Source organism: Psilocybe cubensis, chromosome 3 (genome assembly GCF_017499595.1).
Source record: "Psilocybe cubensis strain MGC-MH-2018 chromosome 3, whole genome shotgun sequence".
In the NCBI taxonomy this organism is placed as follows: domain Eukaryota; kingdom Fungi; phylum Basidiomycota; class Agaricomycetes; order Agaricales; family Agrocybaceae; genus Psilocybe; species Psilocybe cubensis.
In genome coordinates this window covers 2934656-2956554 of record NC_063001.1, presented here as the reverse complement: position 1 = coordinate 2956554, position 21899 = coordinate 2934656, and the positions used below count along the sequence as shown (strand labels likewise).

Sequence of the window (21899 nt, the reverse complement as noted above, 5' to 3'; positions counted from 1 at the left end):
CTATCATACTCCTAGGTAATACAAGAATTACAATAAAGCTAAATGTTTACTCATTTTGTGGTATTGGGGTTTGTGCGTCCTCAGAGGGCAGCGTCAACGGAGTATTACCACCATGCGACGAGCTAGGCGTCCTTCCCAACCCGTCTTGAGAGATTGACTGTGATTGTTGGTCATTTTGATTGTTTATAGCGTTTAGTTGAGACGGTGGAACAAAAAGTCGGGGTCGCGGGTTCCGCTGAACCGGTGGTGGTATCTATTGAAGGGTTTCAACAAAAGAATATCCAGGCTAATGGGGATTCTGGACCCACTTCGATTATAGAAGAAATATAAGGGTATGACACTTGATCTTGCACAGAATAGAATTCAAGAAGGATCCCAATGGCTTCTGTGAAGGGAATGACGTGAATTTTTTTTCATATTATAGACTGATTATGGAATACCTGAAATTGAACGAAGTTCGGATTCGCTTAGATTGTAATAGTCGATAGCTGCCCTAGACGCATCCGGAGACGGTGGTTTGTGTGACGGAGGAGTTGGCAATGAAGTGGACGGAGCGGTCGCAGAAACTCGGGCATCGAGGGAAGGGGAATTAGGCCCGTCTATAATTCTCTGTGAAAGTATGTAGCATGCGAAGGCGATGACTCTAGGAGGGTACAAAATGCAGAGGGGCGTTCTATAACTGATAGGAAGTTAGGATCAATTGTGTGCACGTCAAAATCAGTGTACTCACGAATCGTGTGCTAGGCTCCATGCATATTCCTGTACCTCCAAGTCACTCTCTAGGGTCTCGAATAGATCCAAAAGCTCCGCGTGGGGACTTTCTACAATAAAATCAAAGCAAAGAGCCTCAAGCAATACTTCTTCAGTCAGCAGGATCGCCGCCTGGCATTGATCAACTTCCTAAAGCAGGCATTGAAATACGATCAATTAAACCTTCGGGATAACAAATACCTTGCTTTCGGTTGGAATTGTTGCGATGTCAGCATTTTGCACCTTGGCCTGGTAAACTCTGGCAACGTCTCGGAGTTTGCGACCACATTCCTCGGTTTTGGTCGACAAGAATATACATGAAGCAGCTACGTCCTATCGTCGAGTCACATCAGAGGTAATTTGGTTAAGATGACGATGACCACATACCTGACGATGGAAATCTTCCATGGAATAGCGCATGTAAAACCGATGAAACCAAGTTGCCGCAGTGCACATCGCTGAAGTGGGGCTACGCAGGGGCTGTTGAGTGCATTGCTTTAGCCATGCGGCGGTAGTGTTACTCACAGGGCGAGAGACGAGCCGAGACGGAACAGAAATTCCACGCCTCGTGCTCTATCATACATTTCTTTCTCTAAACTGCAACTTGAGGGCGTGCCATTTAAGGCATCGATGGAGAAAAGCCATTGCGAAGGCACGCTTGCGTCTGTTTCCATCATGTAGATGATATGCGAATGACTTGGTTGCTCTATGACATTGGTTAAAAAGAAAAAGATAGAAGGGCTGTTTTCGTTAGGCAGCGATAGAATTCGAAAAGCAAGTGCAAAGGCTGTTGACGCGTAGAACGTTGGTCGAGCGAGCCTCGAATGAGCTTCAACCGTCCCTGAATGATGGATTACGTAAATTGATCGCAAACCACTATAATTACCTCCAGAAATAGACACAGTTGTGATCTCGCGTATGTACTTTTTCACATCTTCCCGTATTAACGACCACGTCGCTTGCTGACTTTGATTTTATATTTCGCTGACTTGGAAATGCGTCGTGGCATGATTTCTTGCGCAAAAGAAGTGTCCAATGGCATCTTTAATCGAAATGTCAAGCACTTTTGCTGTTCCAAGCTCTCCGAAAATAACCCCCACCTCAGCATGGCTTTTAATGTGTTCAGCTCCGAGAGCTGAGCCGATAGTGCTAAGTTTTTATGATACAGTTATCGGATTGCTTCCTTTGTTGTAAAGGACCGGGGAAACATATTTACTGGGCCGCAACTGCCTACCTAGGAATTAAAAAATGATTCTCCGTTCTGAATTGCCAAATGCTGCCTCGCTTTCTCTCGCCTTTCATTTGAAAGACTAGACCTATTGTGTCCCTTTATCAACCCCTCAGGAATGTGGGTGACTATGATCCGAAGCTTCCGACCTACATACATCTGGCGGAGAAATCAATGGCAGCTCTCTACCAATAGGTAACTTCCGGCTGGAAGACCCTCCACTTCCACGTTGTGGCATATATGTTATTATTTTTTCAGAAACTTGTGGCTATTTATCAGTAAATCAGATCTGGCTGGAAAAAAGCTACGGTGCCTTTGACCATATAGGCAGGGCACAGCTCCGAGGCGGAGCCACTAGTGTACCCGGAGCCTCTGGCTGTCATCGTGGTGGGTTTTCGCACTTCGAAAGATTAGTTTGGAACAGCTGGGTTGCGAGTCCCTTCCCTAGGTCTCTTGGTTCTTCCCGACGGTGCGTGGCACGTCCGCATGACCCTGACGAGTCTCGTATCTCTATTCCCCACCACAGTGAGACCGTCTTCGAAGGGAGTGGGTGGACTTGCAGACCTTTTTCCTCACAAGCGTGTAAACGTTCTGCAGTATTCCGGAAGTTTGCCGCGGAACGCCCTATCGTTTCTCATCAGAGTCCGAAAGAGAAAAAAGGCTCGCGATAACATCCATATGACCTTGGATCTTCACGGCACATGGGGATAATTAATTCCAAGAGGTGTCATTTTTGCTCATTTTATTTCACGAGCAAGCATCGTATATCGCCCCCGTGAGAATCAGGTTCAAAAGGGCTGGCTAAGATGCCATTCTTTAACTATTAGATTGATTATTTGGTACATGTGAGTAAAATTGGAGACACTATTATCAGATTATGGGTTTGGTTTGACAGTCTTCTGGCGGAAGGAATCGTGGTGGTGGTTCAGTACTTCTTGTAGACCTGACCGCCATAACCTTTCGACTGGGCAGCTATTGCGGCCAGTCGCTCGTTTTCTGCACGTTGGCACGAAGGGCATAACCTGTCGAGTCTACGCTCTAAATAAAAGCTATGCTATTAGCGCCTATAGAACGGACATCACAATAAAGAGCGGAATTACATACCGATTTGTTCTGGGAAACGTCGGCTAACAAGTTTTAATATGATTCACTAAAGAAGGCAAAATGTCATTGACAAAGGTAAAAACTTACTATTGCCAACACGTCGTCGTGCAATTCGGGCCACAGTCAGGAGGATGAAATGGGCTGAATTTACAATCCTTTTCCGGACAATAAACCTGTAGAAGGAGGTTCGTATCAGAACGGTCTTTCACAAAAAGCCAAGGGACACCAAGAACCATTTCGTCGGGCTAGGAGGAAATGAATATGGTCAGAGCACTCTAGGGCGGGAAGTGTAAAGAGGGGAGATCATCCTACCAGCCGATACATATGACCGCAGTGAGCATAAGTGTCTTGAATTCTATCAAAGGAACATAAGAGCTTTGGCTAAGAAAGCAGAATTGCCAGCATACTGGCGCCAACGACACATCTCTGATTCTATATGTGATAAACTGCGAGAGGGATTAATAACAGAAGAAGTGTGGACGTGATAAAAACTGGGTTTCTATCTTGAAGTTACAAGCCAAAAAACCTGGCTTTTTATATGTTTTGGAGACCACTGAGAAGCAATACCCATCTGGCTGGGCGTGAGGCATGTCATTGATTGAACGCTGATTCGGTCCGTTGAGCGTGAAGGGGAGGCAAAGTTTCATTTGATGATTTGGATTGAGCAAGGAAACAGCTACCGTTGTGCTACAACATGCGGCTACCGCTGGAACTCGCCGGACGTACATTATTCGCTGAATCAGTTATGTTATTGGTTCGATCTCGCGAAACCCTATAGTTAAAATCCAAAGACATATATGGCACCGGTAGTCGTTTTAACTTTCCCAGATACCTAGAGTGCTCTAGAGCACAAAAAAACCCTTCATTACCCCACAAAGATGGGGTGGTGGTGAAAAGGTTATGACTGGCATGTGAAAGTTGGAGACAAAAAGGGCCACAAAGAGAGAAAGAAAACGTCGTCACTGTGAAAGACAGAGACGGATTTTCTCGCAAGCGACATCTGGTGGTGCGCATCCTGTCGCAAACATGTCGACTGGATTGAGAGGGGATAGAATTAGCACCGACCGTTCCGTAATGGCGACTGTGAATTGCTGTCTTTGAGACCATCCTGGGATTTCGATCTACGAGGACTCGTCAGTCGCCTGCATTTAGAAGCCAAAGACTGAGTTAGTATAATAGATTATCGGCTTATCGCGCCAATCCATCGTCAGATCTGCCATGACGATGTGTAGGAATAGCCTTAATGGATGAACTTGATGTGAATATGTCATTTTTCTACACAGTTGTATCCTGACATCATCCTGCAAACATGCCGACGAGGTATTGGCTAACGCCCTCCGGCGTTAAACTTCCCACATCCGAAAACACAAGAGAAATTAGATCAGGTCTAATTGTCGTTCGGAACATTAGAGATATAAATTCGGAAGGTGGACGTAGCGAGTAGGACAGACCTAGTATAGTCCACATCGGGATTGTTTTCGGAAATTTGCTCCTGGGTTATTCTTGGAGGAGAAATGGGATCCGGATGGCTGCTATCAGAGGTGGAAGAGTCGGAGGAGGGCTGTTTAGTTAAGGAGTTTATTGTAGAAGGGAGATTGACTGGGAGAGGACGGGGAAATGAAAGGATTTTTGAATTATGACTAGGTAGATCGTATTGTGATAGCGGAAAAAGGCGATGGAATTTGTAGCTGATAAAAAGAGCATGTATCATTGATTTGATCGATAGGATCTGGTTGAAATAAAAATACCTTTCAGCAAGGGCGTAGAAGGGTTTGTTGGCTGCTCTAGCGATGATAGCGATTTGATTGCTGCCAACGGCATTCACAAGACCACCTGATTCGACAACAGCCTCCGAGCCAACGAGGACAAAGTCTACCTTGTCCATGACATATGCGACTGCGGAATCCAGTATAACAGTGCTCGGTACACCCGCGGCTGTGAGCTCTTCGGCAGTCTTAATGCTGTGATTTGACAATTAAGGTTCGCTGGTCAAGCAAGATAATGATTCACATACCCCAGACCTCGAGGACGAGCTTCTGTGACGAAGACTGGATAGAGATTAGAAAATTTCTCCGCCGAAGGATAGATTGAGAAAGGCACCTGAGATGCGTTTTCGTTTATGAGCCAAGAGGAGAGTTTGCATGACGACCCGAGAGTAAGAATGGGTGAGAATCTTGTGTGTGTGAAAAGTACGTGATATAGCCTGAATGAACGCAAAGGGAACCTACGACCGAGCCGTCCTTGATGAAACCGAAAGCGAGCTCTGCGATTTTTTTGCGGTAGGTAAGAGCCTCTGCAGCATAGTTCTGACCCTGGCGGATGAGCTCTTTTTTAAGATCGGTGAAATTCTAGAGGCGGAGGAGAGTTGGTAGGACGAAAGAGGGAAAAGGAAGAGGAACATACGGCCGAATCATGGGGAAAGAGGGTGACAAACGCGATGAAAAGCTCGCAACCGGCGTTTATGCTGATTGGATTTGTAGCCTGGCGGGTGAGGGCCTCTGCACCGTCGTTGAGGGCCTTGACGAGCTCGAACATGGTTCCGGCTAGATGGGAGAGATGAGATATGAGATTGGTGAGGGAATTGGATTACTTACCATCAGAGTTTTGGATGAGCTCAGTGAGAGCAAAGATGGCAGCGAGGGGAGCGGATATCTACGGAGAGGTGAATGGGGAGCGATGGAGGAGAGAACGAGCAGACCTGGGCGTCGGCGAGGATGCGGTGGAAGGCGGCATGTATGTCAAAGGGGGGCATGGTGGTAGGGGAGGAGGAAGAGAGACATGTGACCTGGAAAGTGGTGAGGGATAAATAGCGGATAGGGGCAGAGCAGGAGCAGCAGAGTGTCTGTGGGCTGGTCTGGGAAGAGGCAGCTCTGCACGAGAGCCAAGTTGTTTCTGGGGTCTTGATGCTGATCCAGTGAGTGGTCGGGGCGAATACACGTGTATTTTCGCCCGACGGCCTACTTGTTCCCTTTTAATATTTCTTTTATTTTCTTATCCCGCCAGGGTCACTCTACAAAAACCTGCCCGAAACTGTTATGCTTCTTCTTTTCTTCTAGTCTATCCATCCATCCATCCATTCCGTTCCGTCCCTCCTCCTCTTCCCCACCACCATGCAGGCCAGGGCTCAAGTGGTCTTCTCCAGCAGCGTCGCCAACATGAATGAGTGGGCTCAGCGCACCCGCATCCCCCTCACCACCGCAGACGCCCTTGGCTCGACCTATGCACGCGCCCATCGTTGGCTGCACGCTCTCAAGCTTCAGCTGATCCGCGACCACCACTGGACAGAGGCGCCCTCCCAGGACGCCAGGATGCTTTTCTCTCTCGAGACTTCCTCCATTTGGCGCTCTTCAGTCAATCTCCCCGCTGGCCCAAATTTAAAACTCCAGCTGCCCGTGCATGCCAGTAGCTTTTTTTCTCCAGAGCGTCGCATACAGTGGCAAATGGTTTTCCACAGCGACATTTTCGAGAACGTCAGAAAAATATGTCCGCCTGTCAATGACATGCTCTATCTCATCCAGTGTCTGCTTACTGGCGTCGTCACCATCTCTTTCGAAGAGCGTCTCGACCAGGGCATTTTCCGCACCACTCGTGGTCTGCCCCCTATTCAGTGGATTACCGCCAACGAAGCTTCTCTCGTTGACATTTTTGGTCCAGACCATTTCCGCGCCTTGCGTAGAGCTTGCACCGACACCCATGCTTCCTACAAGCTCGAAGTCGTCGGCTAATAGTTTCTTCGCGACCCACCATCCAACCATTATTCATATTTTTCCTCCCGACGCCATACCGCCGAGCGCGCCAATGATATTCATCTACATATACCTACCCTTCCCTAATTGCTTTGCTATGCGCTTTCGACTCCTGCATTCCCTCACGCCTGTAACCAATCAACTCTAGACTCTTTTTATTGCTGTCCTCTTTTTCTTCTTTTTGGTCGCCATTTTTTTGCCTTTCATCCTTGCATATATTTTTATTTTTTGTCTGTTCAACCATGCATCATTCACTTTCTTCAATATGTGTATATATATACTTTGCCCGCCTCCTCAAAAAACTACGACTCTTAATACCTAGTTTCTTCTAATACCGCCGCTTCCCCCGTAATCCTCACCATAGACATATTTTTATCCGTACATGCCACCTTCCTGTCCACAGTTTTTTCAAACTCGAACCCAAAATCCTATTTTTCTTGTCCAATGACATGATACAAAAATGGACTTCATTGTGTTACATTGTCCCTTTGTTTACTACCGATGTGATCGGTAAACATATCATTTATCACTGGTCGCTGCAGCCGCCCTCTTCTTGGACAAAAACACAGTCCGCTTGGATATACATCATCTCCCTTTCATCCTCTTTCATTTCCCAATGGCCTCCACTCCATGCCAAAGCAAAACTTGCCCAAATGGGAACCCGCCCTCGCGTCTTGAATGCCCTACGTGCAACAAGTCAGTCATACTCTCTCTTGACTGGATCGTACACTAAGCATGCGCTCGTCCCGCTCCCGCAATTTTAGACTGGGAATTCGGGGCTCTTTTTATTGCGGACAAGAGTGTTTCAAAGCTGGATGTGAGCTCATTTATTTGCTAATATAATGTACCTGAAGAATGGCCATCTGATGGGTAACCAAACGCGCAGGGGTTAGTATTTAGAGCGATCAACCTAGCTGCAAGAAAATTTTAAATTGTATCCACTGAAACCACGTCATGTCAGAAAACCCACAAAATCATTCACGATCTAGCCAAGACAGGCGGCGCTAATTTAGCCTCAGGTAGGCTTTAACCTTGTGTTATCCTTTCAGCTTCCCAAGCGCGAGACATATCGTTTAATTTCATATACAGATGGCACCTACAACCCGTTTGTGAATTATGCGTTCACTGGAACGCTTCGTCCGGTCTACCCGCTGTCGCCCAAGCGTCAGGTGCCGGCGCATATCCCAAGGCCCGATTATGTCGACGCCGACGGTATGTTTGCCCTTGTCTCGAACCGAATACGCCTCTATATGCCATCTCATCAACGCATCCAGGGAGGCCGCTTTCGGAGATCGCTCGTGCAGGTCAGCCGCCTAGGATACTCAGCCTGGAAGAACAAGAGAAAATGCGCACCGTCTGCCGGGTGAGCGATCTTTTTCTTTTCTTTTCCAACCTCTACAAAAGGACCATGGCCAGCTTTAAGTACTCACGGGGTCACCTATACAGCTCACACGCGAGGTCCTCGATATAGCGGCATCACATATTCGCCCCGGCGTCACCACTGACGAGATAGACGAAATCGTACATAACGCCACCATTGAAAGGAACGCGTATCCTTCTCCTCTCGGATACCGGAACTTCCCCAAATCGGTCTGTACGTACGTATAAACTTTTTCCCCTCCTCCGTTTGACACGTCGCCATGCTTTCTTTTCTCGTGTCCGAATATCTCATTTGCGCTATCCTGCCCACCCATCCTTTTGTAGATCCATAAACGAGGCCATTTGCCATGGAATACCCGATCAGCGGAAATTGAGAGAAGGAGATATCATAAATATAGGTTCGGTTTATTTTTTTCCTCCTACGTAGGAGTGCACACACAATGACGTGCTCAACGTTTTTTCTTGTAGATGTCTCGGTGTATTTCGAAGGTCAGCATAAAGTTCATCCGATCATGAGGCAAATAATTGTCTTACACTTTGATAGGTTATCACGGTGATCTCAACGAGACATATCCAGTCGGAGAAATAGACGAAGACTCGAAACGATTAATTCGCACTACACGTGAGAGTCTGGATGAAGCTATCAAGATCTGCAAACCAGGAGCTCTGTTCCGAGACTTGGGTAAAGTAATGTAAGAGTTATTTTCTACACTCGTATCTCTCGACACACAACCTAAACATGGACACGGAATGGCTCTTTCTATTTTTGTTCCGTTTTCCTAGTGAGCCAATAGCACGCGCGAATGGTTGCGCGGTCGTCCGTACGTACACCGGCCATGGTATCAACGACTTGTTCCACACCGCTCCAAACATACCGCACTATGCCAAAAACAAAGCTGTTGGGACCATGAAGCATGGAATGGTAGGCTCAAGGCATTCTCCTCAAATTCCTATTTAAATCTGACGTTTTGTTATCAGGTCTTCACAATAGAACCTGTACGATTTGTGCTTTTTATTCATTTCAACGATGATGCTAACGGCAGTAATAGATGCTCAACTTGGGCACCAACTGGGGTGATGTCCACTGGCCCGACAATTGGACAGCAACTACCCTCGACGGAAAGCGCAGCGCTCAATTTGAGGACACTATATTGTACGTCATTTCTCCATTTATTCAACTCATACTAATTTTTGAGCTAGAATTACCGAAACTGGCCACGAAATACTCACAAATCGTCGCAGCTGAGTATGCAATTGTTCGTGTCCCAATGTCATGTCCGCTATCAACCCCATGACAGACATAAGAGAGAATATATGTAAATATTACGTCCTACGTCCTGGACCGTTGGGCCTGGTGGACTAGTGAATGCCTAATTCTCTTTCGAATGAGAAATCTCCGCATTCAAATCTTGTGTAGCCTCCTCAAACGGCTCTTTGCGGACAACCGCGGCAATACGGGTCACAGCAACACCATCTGAGAGGGATGCTCTTCTCGTGCGATGTGTTAGTCGAGAAGCTGCCTCAGGATCTTCATCTCCTGCCCTTTGGGTTGGTTTTTGCGCCGTCATTGGTGCCATTCTCAGCCGTTGAAGATCAGCGAATGAGCTTTGTCGACTGCGTGACTTGTACACAGCTGCCAAATGTTGGTCATCTGTCCCCAGTACACCCACGACATTGTCATAATCGCCAGTATCTTCTTCGTCTGAATCATCAGGTGTGTTGATTCTGCTGAGATCGTCCACATGTCCTCCCCAGGCGCTAGTTCCGCGTCTCGCGCTCCGACTCCAACCGAAGAGGCGTTCATCGATCCAAGTCATAGGGTGTGTGAGACCGAGACCTTGAGCATCAACTGCACCAGTGCTGCTCTTTCGTCTCCAGAGTCCCGGAACGCCTGTGGATGGAGGTGCTGCTGCCGAGGGGACGAGTATGCGTGCCTAGACGAAATTTGTCAATTAATTCTCATCCACGACACCGCGTTTTGAGACAAACCTGATCAAAGTCATCATACAACTTGGGTCCAAAATCGTTGATAAGAGAGGCAACTTTATTTGACAGGTCTATACGCATGGCTTTCAATTTATCCAGTGAGCGTTGTTGCCCTGGTATCAGGGCGACAATAAGGGGAGGTAGTGATCTAGATCCACAAGTTAGCCACATATTTTGCGATATTTTTAAGAAAATGACAAACTTGAGAACATCCATGCCGGCTTCACCGAACTTTAAGGCGGCGTAGTTCATGAATGGAAGGGCAACAATGACCAGGACAGGAGTCAAAATTTTCCACTTGAGCGGTGCTTTGGCACGGATCGCAATAATTGTAGCCATGAGCGCATACAGAGCATACAAAACGGGGGTAACCCCCAGGGCAATCAGGATTTTCCATGTGGCCAACACGTCACGACCTGCAATTTTGACGACAGAACCAGCAAGGGCCTCTGAAAAAAAATGTCAATAATCCGCAATGTGAGATTTCACTTATTCGCATTATGCACCTTTTGCTTTCCGACGTGAGATAATAGACGCCAAAATAAGGATAGGGCCATTCAAAATCGTCCCGGGAAGAGCAAGGATAGTCCAGATGAGGAGAAGGCAAAAGCGGTATGTAAGCAACCCTAAGGTCTTCCAGCTGGCTTTCTGCGCCCGAGGGACCTGGTGGTCTCGAAGGCCGAGATCGCGAACCAGGCGATTGTACTTCAAGACGTCTTCTCGCAATTTCTGTACTCGAGGTTCATCTTTGAAATGTACATAACCTTCCAGAAGTCTCCGGTTTAGTTCTACTACTTGTCCTAAAGTCAGATGTTGACCGGGTGTTTTGTACAATCGTCTAACTGCCTGGATGAGCTATACAATGCCCCAAAGTGGTCCGTGAAACCAATTTTTGTTAGAAAAATTATGACGTACCATTAGTGTGTCATAATCTGGCGCCCTAATAGTGACTGTCTTCAGGCCGTTGTAGATAAGATCAAGGAACTTTGACACGGCCTCCCTCTTCTGGGTGCCGCCTTGCTTAAACATTTCCACATATTCCGTAGGAACATCTAAAGCCGAACCAAATTCCACTACAGCTCGTGACCGGAATCGATGGGCATGGAAATATGACAAGCCAACAGGGACAATCTTAACTTGGACATTTGGGTCGTTTGCCATGGCTCCCAGAGCCATGATAGAAACTCCAGCTTTGAGCGGGAGCAAGTCGGTGCGGTCGTGACTGCCACCTAAAGATTCAATGCGTTATTGGTGAATAGTGATCAAGGTGCAATTATAAAAGTTACCTTCAGGGAAAATACCAATGCTTCCACCTCCTTGAAGACATTGATAAACGTGTCGATACATGTCCTGCTGGTCTACGAACGGCAATTTCTTGTATTCCAGGCCGATGATACCTTCCCCTTGTAATTCGGCGAGCTTCTCCCGAATTCGCGCTGTGCCTTTGCCACTTTCACCACCAAACTCCTTTTTTACGCGTAGTTGTGTGTCGGAAATGACTTCACTGACTTCAGCAATTGCAGAGTTGACAGATTTAGGGAGCAATATTTGCATGCGGGGAGTAAATTCACTAAGGAATTTAGTGCCTTCACCGATGATCAGGCACGGATCTTCAGAAGATAGGAGTACACGTCCAGTGCCCGGGGAAGCAGAATCTGCTGCACGGGAAACAGGAACTGGACAAGACATAAATACACCTAACAATGAGATAGCAAATATACACTTACTACTCTCCATCATTCTCGAGAAAAAACCGACCCATTTTCTCTGCATACTTTTCGCTGCGGTAAGAAATTGCACATGACGGTTGGTTTCCTTGTAGACCTCCAGACTGAGGAGTACCGGATCTAGAAACTAAACTCATGGTTTCAGCATCCTGAAGCACCCGCCAGAGTTTGACGACGTACCTGGTTATTGTGTGGTGCACCAACAAATATGACAGGGCCGTCCCTTGGGATATTGAAAGCACCGCGAGGCCGAACTTCGCGAAAGAATATCTGGGTGATAACCCTCCAGAAGACCATTGCGGCATCATAGCCCAAGGCCTGCTCTTTCGTAAGGGGTTCCTTCGCCATAGTTGAAAATAGAGAAGTAAGAGGGGAAGAATTATTAAATGTCTGGAAGTTAAAGTAGCATATGAATTGTGAATGTTTCAACGCGACAAACCGTGACCATGCATCGGCAAAGCACCCAAGGCCGTTTAAAGCAAGCAAAGCCAAATATGGATTTTGCTCAATGACGTATGTTGGATTATATTGTATTGCGAATGAATGACACCTACGTCCACCAAAATAAATAATACATTGTAAAGTATCATACTAGCTCATAGAAGTCCGTACACCATTTGAAGGAGATCTCCCATGCGAGGATCCTGAGCTTATGGTGCTTGATCGGTACTGGAAAATATCATGTAGCCTCGACAGCCTCTCTTGTTGATCTGAACCGTCCAGTGCACTTGTGCGAACAGGTGTTCTCGAAGTGACTTCTGGTGACCCTATAGCAGCATTGTCCGAAGGTTTGGACTCTGAGCTATTGTACTCTAGTTCTGAAAGTGGGAAAAATGAGTCGCAGGAGTGCATCTGCATATATTTAGAAAACTTACTTGACAGAGTATCAGCTACTGCGACATTTCGCTCTTGATCCTCAGCCGCCCGGCTGGCAAGCGCACGATTGATATATTTTCTAAACGCTGCCCCTGTGTTCTCCAAAAGTTTGTCTACTCGAGGCTTTTTGTGAGGATATGCCTTCAGGAAGTGATGCAATTCAGTAATTCCTTCTTTATGTAGTGCACCCGTCGTTTCACTCGAGATATGACCAATGATGACTAGCAGCTGGGCGTCTGGATCAGGCTCTTCCACGTTGGGCGAGTACAGTCCATTCCCACCATTTGCTGAAGAAGTCGGGCTAGTCCGATGGCTGCTAGGGCGGTGATGCGAGTGGACCGATGATGCTGTTTCATGGGGAGACATTGGGCGGCTTGACCCAGGCGAAGCTGGGGTCGCATAGGATTCCGCCATCCCATTGCGTCGAAGTGGCTGGCTTTCGGCATTGGTTCGAGAATTTGAATTTAAAATCCTGTAGACGTATGGATAAACGATTGTTGCCGATGGGTCTTCGAACGAAGCGGATAGTAACTCGTAAACATCGTCACCGTAATGTGCTTTTTTTGAGATATATGTTAGTGTCATAAAGGATTCATGAATAGACATTACTCACCAACTACATGCTGAATTATGACTTTAATGGTTCTCAAAGGCATATCACCACATGGCACTTTATTTGTTGCACGCGCCCGCCATTCATTCGGTGGTATGGATTGCAGGAAATGCTCGATGGCCGGGAATAATTCCACAGGGTCTAAGAATGACTCTGCAAGATCCTGAGGAATATTTCTAGCGAGCTTCCAAACACATTTCAAAACCAACTCTGCAACTTTTGCCTCCTTGGAATCAGGAAGGACGCCGTTGCTAGGAAATGGTTTAACAATTTGCAAGAGAAGAGCAAAAAGTGCTCTGCGATGTAGACGTTAACATTCTACAGCAAACGCAAGAGTGGATTAACATACCGGAATATTGTCATTCGCCTCCCAGTCGCAAACAAACGCAAAATGATCATGTTGATGAATCGGGACAAGTCTTTCACCTTCTTCACAGAGCTGTCGTCGGTTTCAAGCAATCTGAGGGTCAGCTCTTCTAAGAGGGCAGTGACGATATCGACAGTCAACGACTCGGCTAAGAAGGTATGGTCGCAAAAATTATTGAGGGTTTGTATCAAATGCTTGGCCAAACGGAAATTCTCATCCAAAACCAAATCTTTGGGATGTTCAAAAATATGTGCCATCTGCAAAGTGATGGTCTCGATGAGACCTTCGGTGTGCTCAGCCAACTCGCGGTATTGGGGTAATGATGGACCCTTTTCTGGTCCTTCAGCAAGAATTTTCTGGATCTTCTTCAGAGCGTCAACACTACGTGACGGATCACTGCTCATGATAGTCGAAATAACGAGAACAATATCATCAGGTGCATCGTTACGAACGGTTTCTTCAACTGGGGTAGGTTGTGGTCGCAATCGTGACACGGGAGGGGATGATGCAGCGTGGTCGGCTGGGACTTCATCACGGATGGACGGTATTGGTATCGAATTAACCTCTTCACGAATTTGCATAGTTGCTGGAGGCTGGGTAACAACAGGACGGGGACGACCAAGTCGTGATGGTAGCATACTCCGAGGTCTAGACTTCGCAGGAGACGATGGCGGAGGAGCGGCAGCCGCGGAGGAAGCAGAAATAGTGGAGGTTGGTTCCCGTCGACTAGGGGAGTCCGGTCGAGACAATGCGGGGGATGCTGATCTGAGAGGGTTGGCAGGAGATGCAGGGCGTGCAAGGCGAGATACAGAGGCAAGAGATGGACTGGCAGACCTAGGAGCAGCGGTAGCAGCAGCAGCTATGCGGGACACGGCGGGCACGGGAATGGCTGCAGGCTCAGTCTTACTTGAAGAACTTGGTCCAGGCACTCGGCGTAACCTTTCCTCCAGTTGAGTTTTGTCTTTAGCAGATAGTGGGCCTACGAGGGACCATACTTTTTCTCCGACAAGAATATATGCTTCGCTGTAACGAAGTAATAAGTAGGCATAATATAAGTACACAATTGACACTAACCTCAAAGTACCCAGGGTTGACTTTCGAACCTGAGGATCTTTGTCGGATAGAAGGGAGGCAATAGCAGGGAAAGCCTTTGCAGGCTCACAGGCACCCATCCCAGATTTCTTGAGAATGGCAGACATCTCGTCTAGAGTACCCTGACGTGTCTTCGCTACCTTGGCTTTCAGACCATGGTCAAGTAACAGCTGGAAAACTCGGCTGTATGCATAAACAGTGGGTAGTGTTCGGATGATCTGCTGTGTACGCGATCGAACTTGCTCCCGGGCATCTCCAAGCTAAAACAAGTTAGCTATGACGTGAACGAACGCATGCGAAACTTTTTAAGACTTTACCTTGAAAATGATAGTTGGTACAAAGCACATGGCTTCGTTGTCCGTCAACTGATAATTGACACTGCGCAAAAAAGCTAGGATCGCCTCTGTCACATCTAAACATTTTGAGATCAGGTTGGGTTGTGGTTCGTGAGCCTTGATGGAAATATATTTGAGGGGAAGATCGAGGTTGGCAATGCATAACTTCTCAATGCTTTCATCGCCCCCTACAGCACCCGTGTAGAAATCCGCAATAGTAGTCAAGCCAGCAATGTAGTCATTGATAGCATTATGGTCATGACTGAACAATTTCGCCACGACTTCTTGAGATGTATGCGGTTCCATCTGGGTTTGCAAGGCATCGGCCAAATCCTTTCTAGTAGGGCCACCTTCGTTAATCCAGCGGCTTGCGTCTTTGCCTAGCCGTGATTTCTTGGTTTCCACATTCATATTAGAGAATGGCAGTCCTGTGGAGGGAGGAGCTTGAGTTGCCTGTTTCATGGACGATGTTGGTGGTATGAGTTTCTTGGGAATGGCTCTAGTTGCTGGCTCGACAATCTCGGCTCGAGATTCTGGCCTGCTAAGACCTTGAGGAAGTTTGCGACGCACACCTAACTTGCTACTCGGTTTACTTTCCGTTGGGGTTGGTGCTACTGGAGAATCTGGAACCGGACTCGCAGGAGGAGGATCAGGGGAAGTAGATACTTTGGAGACAGCTGCAGCTTTTGGAGCGGGAGCAGGCTTCGGGGTGGGCTCTGTTGTTGATACGACAGGGCGAGCGGCATTTATGAGAGGAATAGCACTATTCCGCGAGGCTGGTTTTAAGGAATTGGTTTGCTGTAGAACGAAGTCAAAGCTTGTACACTGAATGATGGAGGGGAGAAGAGCCTGTGCCGCTTTTCTCACGTCGGCACTGCGGTCATCCAAAGAAGCCACTATGGCTGGGGCCCAGGGCCGTAGATCAAGGGAACTAGGAGCGCTATTCTCTTTGAACCAATCGACTATCCACTGAAGCAGTGTCGCTTTCTGCAGGGGATTAGGGGTCTCGATTCCCGTTGTGATACCGGGTATCATTGGTTCAAGACTTTCGCATGCTGTAGCGATAGCCGTCAAGGTTTGTACTGCGGCGCCTCGGATGTTTGACTTTTGATCAGAAAGAGCAGTACAAATAGGCAGAACAAGAAGTCGCGCGTGCTTGTCAAAGGGTTTTCCCATCCCCGTTGCAATCTTCGATACAATGTCGAGAGCCAACACTTGAACGGCCTTGTTTGTATCTGTGACTCTAGCCTTCAGAATCTGCCCAATTTCGCCTAAAAACATGTTAACCAAAGAAAATTAGCAACTGGTCAACAAACTTACCCATGCTGGGTTTGAGCCGTTTATTGCTTCCCTGGTCGAGTAATCCTTGCAAGGCTTCAAGGGCTTCTTTCTTTGTCTTCCACGCAGCACTGTTTGCGTCGACTAAGATAGTAGTTCCCTTGAACAAACTATCAAGATCAACTCGAGGGAATAGATCGTCAAGAGGATCCGAAGCCGCCGCTTTCGAACCCTTGGATGCTTCGGGGGCAGCGTTGGCTAGGTCTGCAGAAGTCCTACATGGTTCTGGTGGACTCTGACCCTCGACTTTATCAAATTCAGAAGTGATGGTGTTGAGAAGCTGGGGGTTAAGATCTTCGATAAGGTCCTTGATACCTAATGAATTTATGAGAATGGGATAGAAAAACGAGAAGCAAGCAATTACTTGATCCAGCGAATATTTTGACAGTAACGAGCGTCTTTGTGGCACTTGTGCGCACTGCAGCATTGGAGTTCTGCAAGGCAGCTTTCAGGAAGTCTATCAAACCCCGAAGAGAAAGCCCGGCAATGCCGAAGTCTATAAGCGCCGTGTTCATCCAACCAATGGAATCGGCCAAAGTTTTGGGCGCCTTTTGCTTCGATAGCGGTTCATAGGCTTCATAAAAATGAGATGGTTATTTAACAAAACAGGTTTATGGGGACATACCTTGGCTAAAGACAAATTGCAATGATGTCTTTTCTGCAAAAGCTAAAAGTGTATCCCCGGCAGGCTTTTTCAGTTTTAAATCACCCAACTTTTCAGTTAGATGGGGAACAGAAAGTGCAACACAGGACCTCCCAAAAGAGGGACATCCTTGGGCAAGTATTGCCAAAATACCATATAGTTTCGCAGATACCTATGACAAAATTGGATGAGAAATGCGTGTCACGAGAGGATATAACTGGACCATACTTGGAAATTCTTCTCGTTCCATCCTTTCTTTGCTAAAGCCCTCACAACTACTTCAGCGTCCACTGTCTGGATTTCGGCTTCGATCCATGGGGTTAACTCTTCTAAAGCAGCCAACCTTGTCTTCCAGTTGGCATCTCCAAGGTCGGTCAGGACCTGACCTGGAAGCAATTCAGCAGCAAGTGCCTCTGCATCTTCTGGAGTATGTTTATACTTTACGGTATCAAGGTTTCCCGCTGCAACTTGTGCTCCGGGTTTTGCTGCTGGTTTTGAGGTCGCATTGGATGGAGCAGCTTTCTTAGGTGCAGGCGCAGCAGCGGGTTTCGGGGGCTGGAAAAGAATGTGAGATTATAACGAAATTGATTTGGCATTCAACTCACTGCTGGTTTGGCTGCTGGTTTTGGAGGTGGTGCGACTTTCTTCGGCGGAGGTTCCTCTTCTTGAACAACAGGTTTAGGTACGGGAGCAGGTTTTGCTACAGTGGGTGGCTTTTTGACCGGAGCAGCAGCAGCAGCGGGGGCACGAGGTGGCGCTCCTCCTGCTTTACATTTGACAGTAGCAGCTTCGAAGGCTTCCTTGATTTTTGCTTTCCGTAGGTCCGGAATGGATTCCATCGTGGCATTTAATGGGCGCTCTCCAACCATCTTCATGAGTGTTCCAAAACAAACCGCAGCCTCTGTACGGGCACCTTCGTATCCGTCTTCTAGTAAAACAGCTAACGTGTCTGCTAAAGGCTTTATCTGAGCGGGTGGAATAGGGGTCGTCGCTGAAGCCAAAGACCGGCCTAAGAATTTCAAGGTGCCTTCCTTGACTTGTGGATTCTTAGATTTGAATGCGGCATCCAAATCTGGAATTAAATCTGCCAACGTAGTCTATATGTACGGTGAATACACGCTGTGGAAAAAGAATGAGTCACTGACTGTAGCGAATACTGCATCCAGGGCTGCACCAATTGCGTCTGTGACGTTGGCCTTTCTTTCCTTTAAACGCTCCAGCATCGGAGGCACAACATGTTCGCGGTACTTTGCGAAGGGAGACATAATGCCTTTAGCAAGTTCAGTCAGACACGTTGCTGCGACAATTACGCAATTAATGTTGGCGTCCTTTGCAACGCATGCAGCAAGCATTTTTGACAACTCTGCAAGCTCTGGAGCATCTTTGATTCTAGGCGTAGCGGATAGTAATGTGGAAAGATCGTCCAGTGCTTCCTTGCGTTCTTTCCATTTCGATGACTTCAAGTTAGTCTGCAAAGAGGCGGGTAATTTAGGTGTAATATCCACAACTTCGGCCATGGTGCGGGGATCCGGAGGTGCCATATCTATCATAAAGTTCTAAGGCAGTTTCAATGGCTACATTGGGGTCTTACTTACCCTCTGGTTCTTCCTGGGCTTCATCTGCGCCTTCTTCGACAACTTCCCGGGATTGAGCACGAGTCAATTTCTCTGGTTTTAAAGTCTTGTGGCCCTTTCCCTCCTTCTCCAAAGCCTCAAATGAATCCTTCAACTCTTTGACTTGCACTGGCTTCAACTCTGCCAACCAAGGTTCGATACCTGGACCAATATACTGATACAGGGCAGTAGTAAGACTACTACCCTCGGCACGAACTGTTTTATCTGAGTGAGCAAAAATCTTTGGAAGGGCTTTCAATATTGGAGGGGAGGGTACAACTTGAACCCCAAAGTTTCTGGCGGGGCTTCAGTTAAGAAAACAATATAATAGCGAACCTGCTCACCGCACAACCTCCTTTAAGGCCAAGATGCAACCAGCCACGGCTTTTGGTTGTTTGGCTGAAAGACCAACAAGTAGGTCGGCCTGTTCGAAAGATAAGAATGAGGTCGATCATGCAAAATACCACCACACCTAGGGACGTACCACTACCCCTGCGCCTCCATTCTCAACTTCAACATATTGCATGACGAGCTCGATAGCTTGATTCTTGGTCCCAACACGTGTAGATCCTAAGCACTTATCCACGAGTGCAGGTACAACTCCTTCTCGCGTTTTCGCGGCTGATTCTCCGGCGAATTTTACCAGAGCAACAAGACACTCTACACCCTTCTCCTGGGCGACTGCGTTGGCATCAGTTGCAAACTTCTTGAGTAGATCCACATTGTTTATGTACGGTTTAAATGCAGGATCGGTATCCGATGCAGTATTTCCAAAAGTTTTGATCAGGGATTCATAGGCACTAACGCGTGCTTTCCAGTTCTTGTGTGCAAGTCTTTCAGAGATCGGGAGTGTCGTGAAATCTTCTTCCTGGGGCGGTGGCCCGTCCATAATCCAATCAGCGGATACAAGGAGCTGGATGCAGACGGGAGTGAAGAGTGGAGAGACCCGCCTTGCACTTCAGTAGCAGACGGTTGAGTTCAAAGCCACGAACCCAATCTCGCAGTTCAAATTCCATGACATCACGTGGGTAATAAACAGTGGGCCAGTGACACTGATAGTCACGGGCACGTGTAAATTAATGTAATTGTGACAGGGTGTGACGCAATCAAAAAATAGAAATCAATTTTAAGCGAACCATTTAATGGTCAATGAATCAATGAGCTGTGAATATAATGCATTTGAAAGATTTACGGAATGGATTATCTACCTGGATGTCAAAGCAGACCCAACAACTTCAACCAGGTCGAATATCTTAAGGATCTCTGGATCAGACACAATCATTTCCAACCTCCTCTGTAGACCTTCCGTTTCAAAATGGCGTTCAGCAGCAGCCTGTCTTTGCATAGGCATATCCAAATTATGGTAGACGACGGACAACATGTATTGCACATCCTGTAGGGGTCGGTACATCTCCAGTGTTTTGAAATCATACTCCGCTTGAGAAAGGTACGGCAGCGCCTGCTGAAGGGCTTCGCCTATGACAAGTAATTTGGGATTCTGTTCATCGTAAGCAAGATATGAACTTACTGGTAGATCCCTCGGCTACAATAATGCATCGGGCAAGTGTAAAACAAGCAACAGCGCGTTGTTCTATGTCATCGCCGTTGATCACCTTATTGGATGATCAGATAAGAATCTAATCAAAAAGAAATAAACATCTAACCTGCGGCATGATTTCCTCAATAATTCGGCGGGATTTTTGCGTCAATCCAAACTCCAGCCCGATATCAGCAAGTATGATGATAGCTGTTCTGTAGAGAGAGAATCTACAAAGAAATTCTGAATACCATAAAGCCCTGAGTAAATGGTCAATGCCCATAACCGCCTGGTCTTGTTGCTGATGGGCATTTTAGCGACATTGTACGCTGATGTAGAAAGCGAAAATTACTTACTTTAAGTTGCAAAATTTGGTATAATGATTCTCTGATTATTGTCAGCTTATCTGATTCTACATTGTAAGAATATTCCTTCGGGTTAAAGGGACCGTTAGGCCTGCGCGGAATGAGAAGTTCACGGTATAAGCGTAATTGACCTCTAACATGTAAAATAAGGGTGAGTTAGCAAACGTAATTTTATGACTAAGCTTACCGACGAGTTGCGCGAAGTGCCAGTATATCCCAAATCGCATGTGCCCAAATTGCATAGTCTTGGATATATAGCCCTCGCCAGACATTGGGGTCTATCAAAGATGCCAAAGCCGCAGTGTAGTTGCCCTGCCTTGCTATCTACGGTTATGTTTAGATGAGATGATCTCATATATAACTCTTAGGTACCTGGTAAGATTTGTTCAAACTAACTGCCATTCTGTTTGAATTTTGTCCACCGGGTTCAGTGAATGCAAGCACGACATTTTGTTCTATGTCTGCTAGCTTGCTGCAACCTACAGGTTTTGGTTACGTAGATACAAAAAAAGAAAAAAACGCAGCCTACCTGCTTCCCGCCATACAATTGATTGTACGGCGTGTTGCGCCCATTGTTGCTCTTCAACGGGTACTGCGCATTGGACATCAAGCCAATGGTCATAAAGACCAATGGCTTGAAAAATCTTAATGAATGATGCGCTCAATGGTTGCTCCTTGGGTTGAAAATTAGATCAATGGCATTGGGGTGTGTACATACGAGTGACACCATCCTTACAGATTCAGGATTTAACAGCTTGCTGACGTCAAAGAGAATTTCAAATGGGTGTAAATCAGGTTGAACTTCTTGAAGAATTGGTTTTTGGGCCTCGTCGAGAGGGGGGAGGCGATGTAGGATGCTGTATAACTAAGGATGTGGAACAAAGTTGGATACGAAATATGAACTAACCTTGTGCAATGGTGAAGGGTGACTCTGTCATTGGAGAGTCTAGCGGTGTCAATAGCTTCTCCTAGTAGCTAGAAGCGGGTAATTCAAGAGATATAGATATCTGTAGAGTCAAAAGATACATACTTGTCTAGCGGCGAGAAACTCCCCGTTCATGTAATGTAGTCGGACCAAGTTTAGTAAAGCATGTGGTCGGAACCCTCTATTCCTCTTTCATCAGTCAAGGAAACTTTTTTGAGTTGGAGAAGACTTACGAATCATGACTCTCATGAAAATGTTGCTCAAAAAATCGACG

General features: G+C 46.8%; 6 protein-coding genes across 6 annotated transcripts; 2 read left to right on the top strand and 4 right to left on the bottom strand.

The window, feature by feature from the left end:
• Positions 1–46: 46 nt before the first annotated feature.
• JR316_0003790 (Cyclin pch1) lies at positions 47–1158 on the bottom strand (the record flags this gene model as incomplete). Its single annotated transcript, XM_047889560.1, has 6 exons — positions 47–253; positions 309–385; positions 441–679; positions 731–900; positions 952–1083; positions 1138–1158. 6 exons carry the CDS (start codon positions 1156–1158, stop codon positions 47–49), a joined length of 846 nt encoding a protein of 281 aa, XP_047751934.1.
• Positions 1159–4378: 3220 nt separating this feature from the next.
• Positions 4379–5834, bottom strand: JR316_0003789 (Translation initiation factor eIF-2B subunit alpha; the record flags this gene model as incomplete). Its single annotated transcript, XM_047889559.1, has 9 exons — positions 4379–4469; positions 4534–4770; positions 4831–5043; positions 5097–5130; positions 5183–5255; positions 5311–5430; positions 5486–5625; positions 5677–5734; positions 5781–5834. 9 exons carry the CDS (start codon positions 5832–5834, stop codon positions 4379–4381), a joined length of 1020 nt encoding a protein of 339 aa, XP_047751933.1.
• Positions 5835–6192: 358 nt separating this feature from the next.
• JR316_0003788 (uncharacterized protein) lies at positions 6193–6807 on the top strand (the record flags this gene model as incomplete). Its single annotated transcript, XM_047889558.1, has 1 exon — positions 6193–6807. One exon carries the CDS (start codon positions 6193–6195, stop codon positions 6805–6807), a length of 615 nt encoding a protein of 204 aa, XP_047751932.1.
• Positions 6808–7481: 674 nt separating this feature from the next.
• JR316_0003787 (Methionine aminopeptidase 1) lies at positions 7482–9454 on the top strand (the record flags this gene model as incomplete). The annotated part of the gene is made up of 13 exons (XM_047889557.1): positions 7482–7524; positions 7593–7645; positions 7790–7847; positions 7918–8040; positions 8103–8191; positions 8275–8426; positions 8533–8606; positions 8677–8697; positions 8753–8900; positions 8992–9130; positions 9187–9204; positions 9258–9361; positions 9409–9454. 13 exons carry the CDS (start codon positions 7482–7484, stop codon positions 9452–9454), a joined length of 1068 nt encoding a protein of 355 aa, XP_047751931.1.
• A 124-nt stretch (positions 9455–9578) lies between these two features.
• On the bottom strand, positions 9579–12269 carry JR316_0003786 (putative acyltransferase; the record flags this gene model as incomplete). Its single annotated transcript, XM_047889556.1, has 8 exons — positions 9579–10142; positions 10198–10342; positions 10397–10643; positions 10701–11049; positions 11110–11423; positions 11481–11870; positions 11922–12048; positions 12102–12269. 8 exons carry the CDS (start codon positions 12267–12269, stop codon positions 9579–9581), a joined length of 2304 nt encoding a protein of 767 aa, XP_047751930.1.
• A 243-nt stretch (positions 12270–12512) lies between these two features.
• On the bottom strand, positions 12513–21760 carry JR316_0003785 (Cytoskeleton-associated protein 5; the record flags this gene model as incomplete). Its single annotated transcript, XM_047889555.1, has 25 exons — positions 12513–12739; positions 12797–13354; positions 13411–13661; positions 13760–14800; positions 14852–15129; positions 15187–16475; positions 16525–16857; positions 16907–17116; positions 17168–17357; positions 17414–17740; positions 17791–18282; positions 18331–18728; positions 18781–19094; positions 19143–19222; positions 19283–19754; positions 20007–20274; positions 20327–20411; positions 20463–20636; positions 20692–20833; positions 20888–21024; positions 21073–21179; positions 21230–21374; positions 21419–21557; positions 21608–21675; positions 21731–21760. 25 exons carry the CDS (start codon positions 21758–21760, stop codon positions 12513–12515), a joined length of 7755 nt encoding a protein of 2584 aa, XP_047751929.1.
• Between the last annotated feature and the right edge of the window lie 139 nt (positions 21761–21899).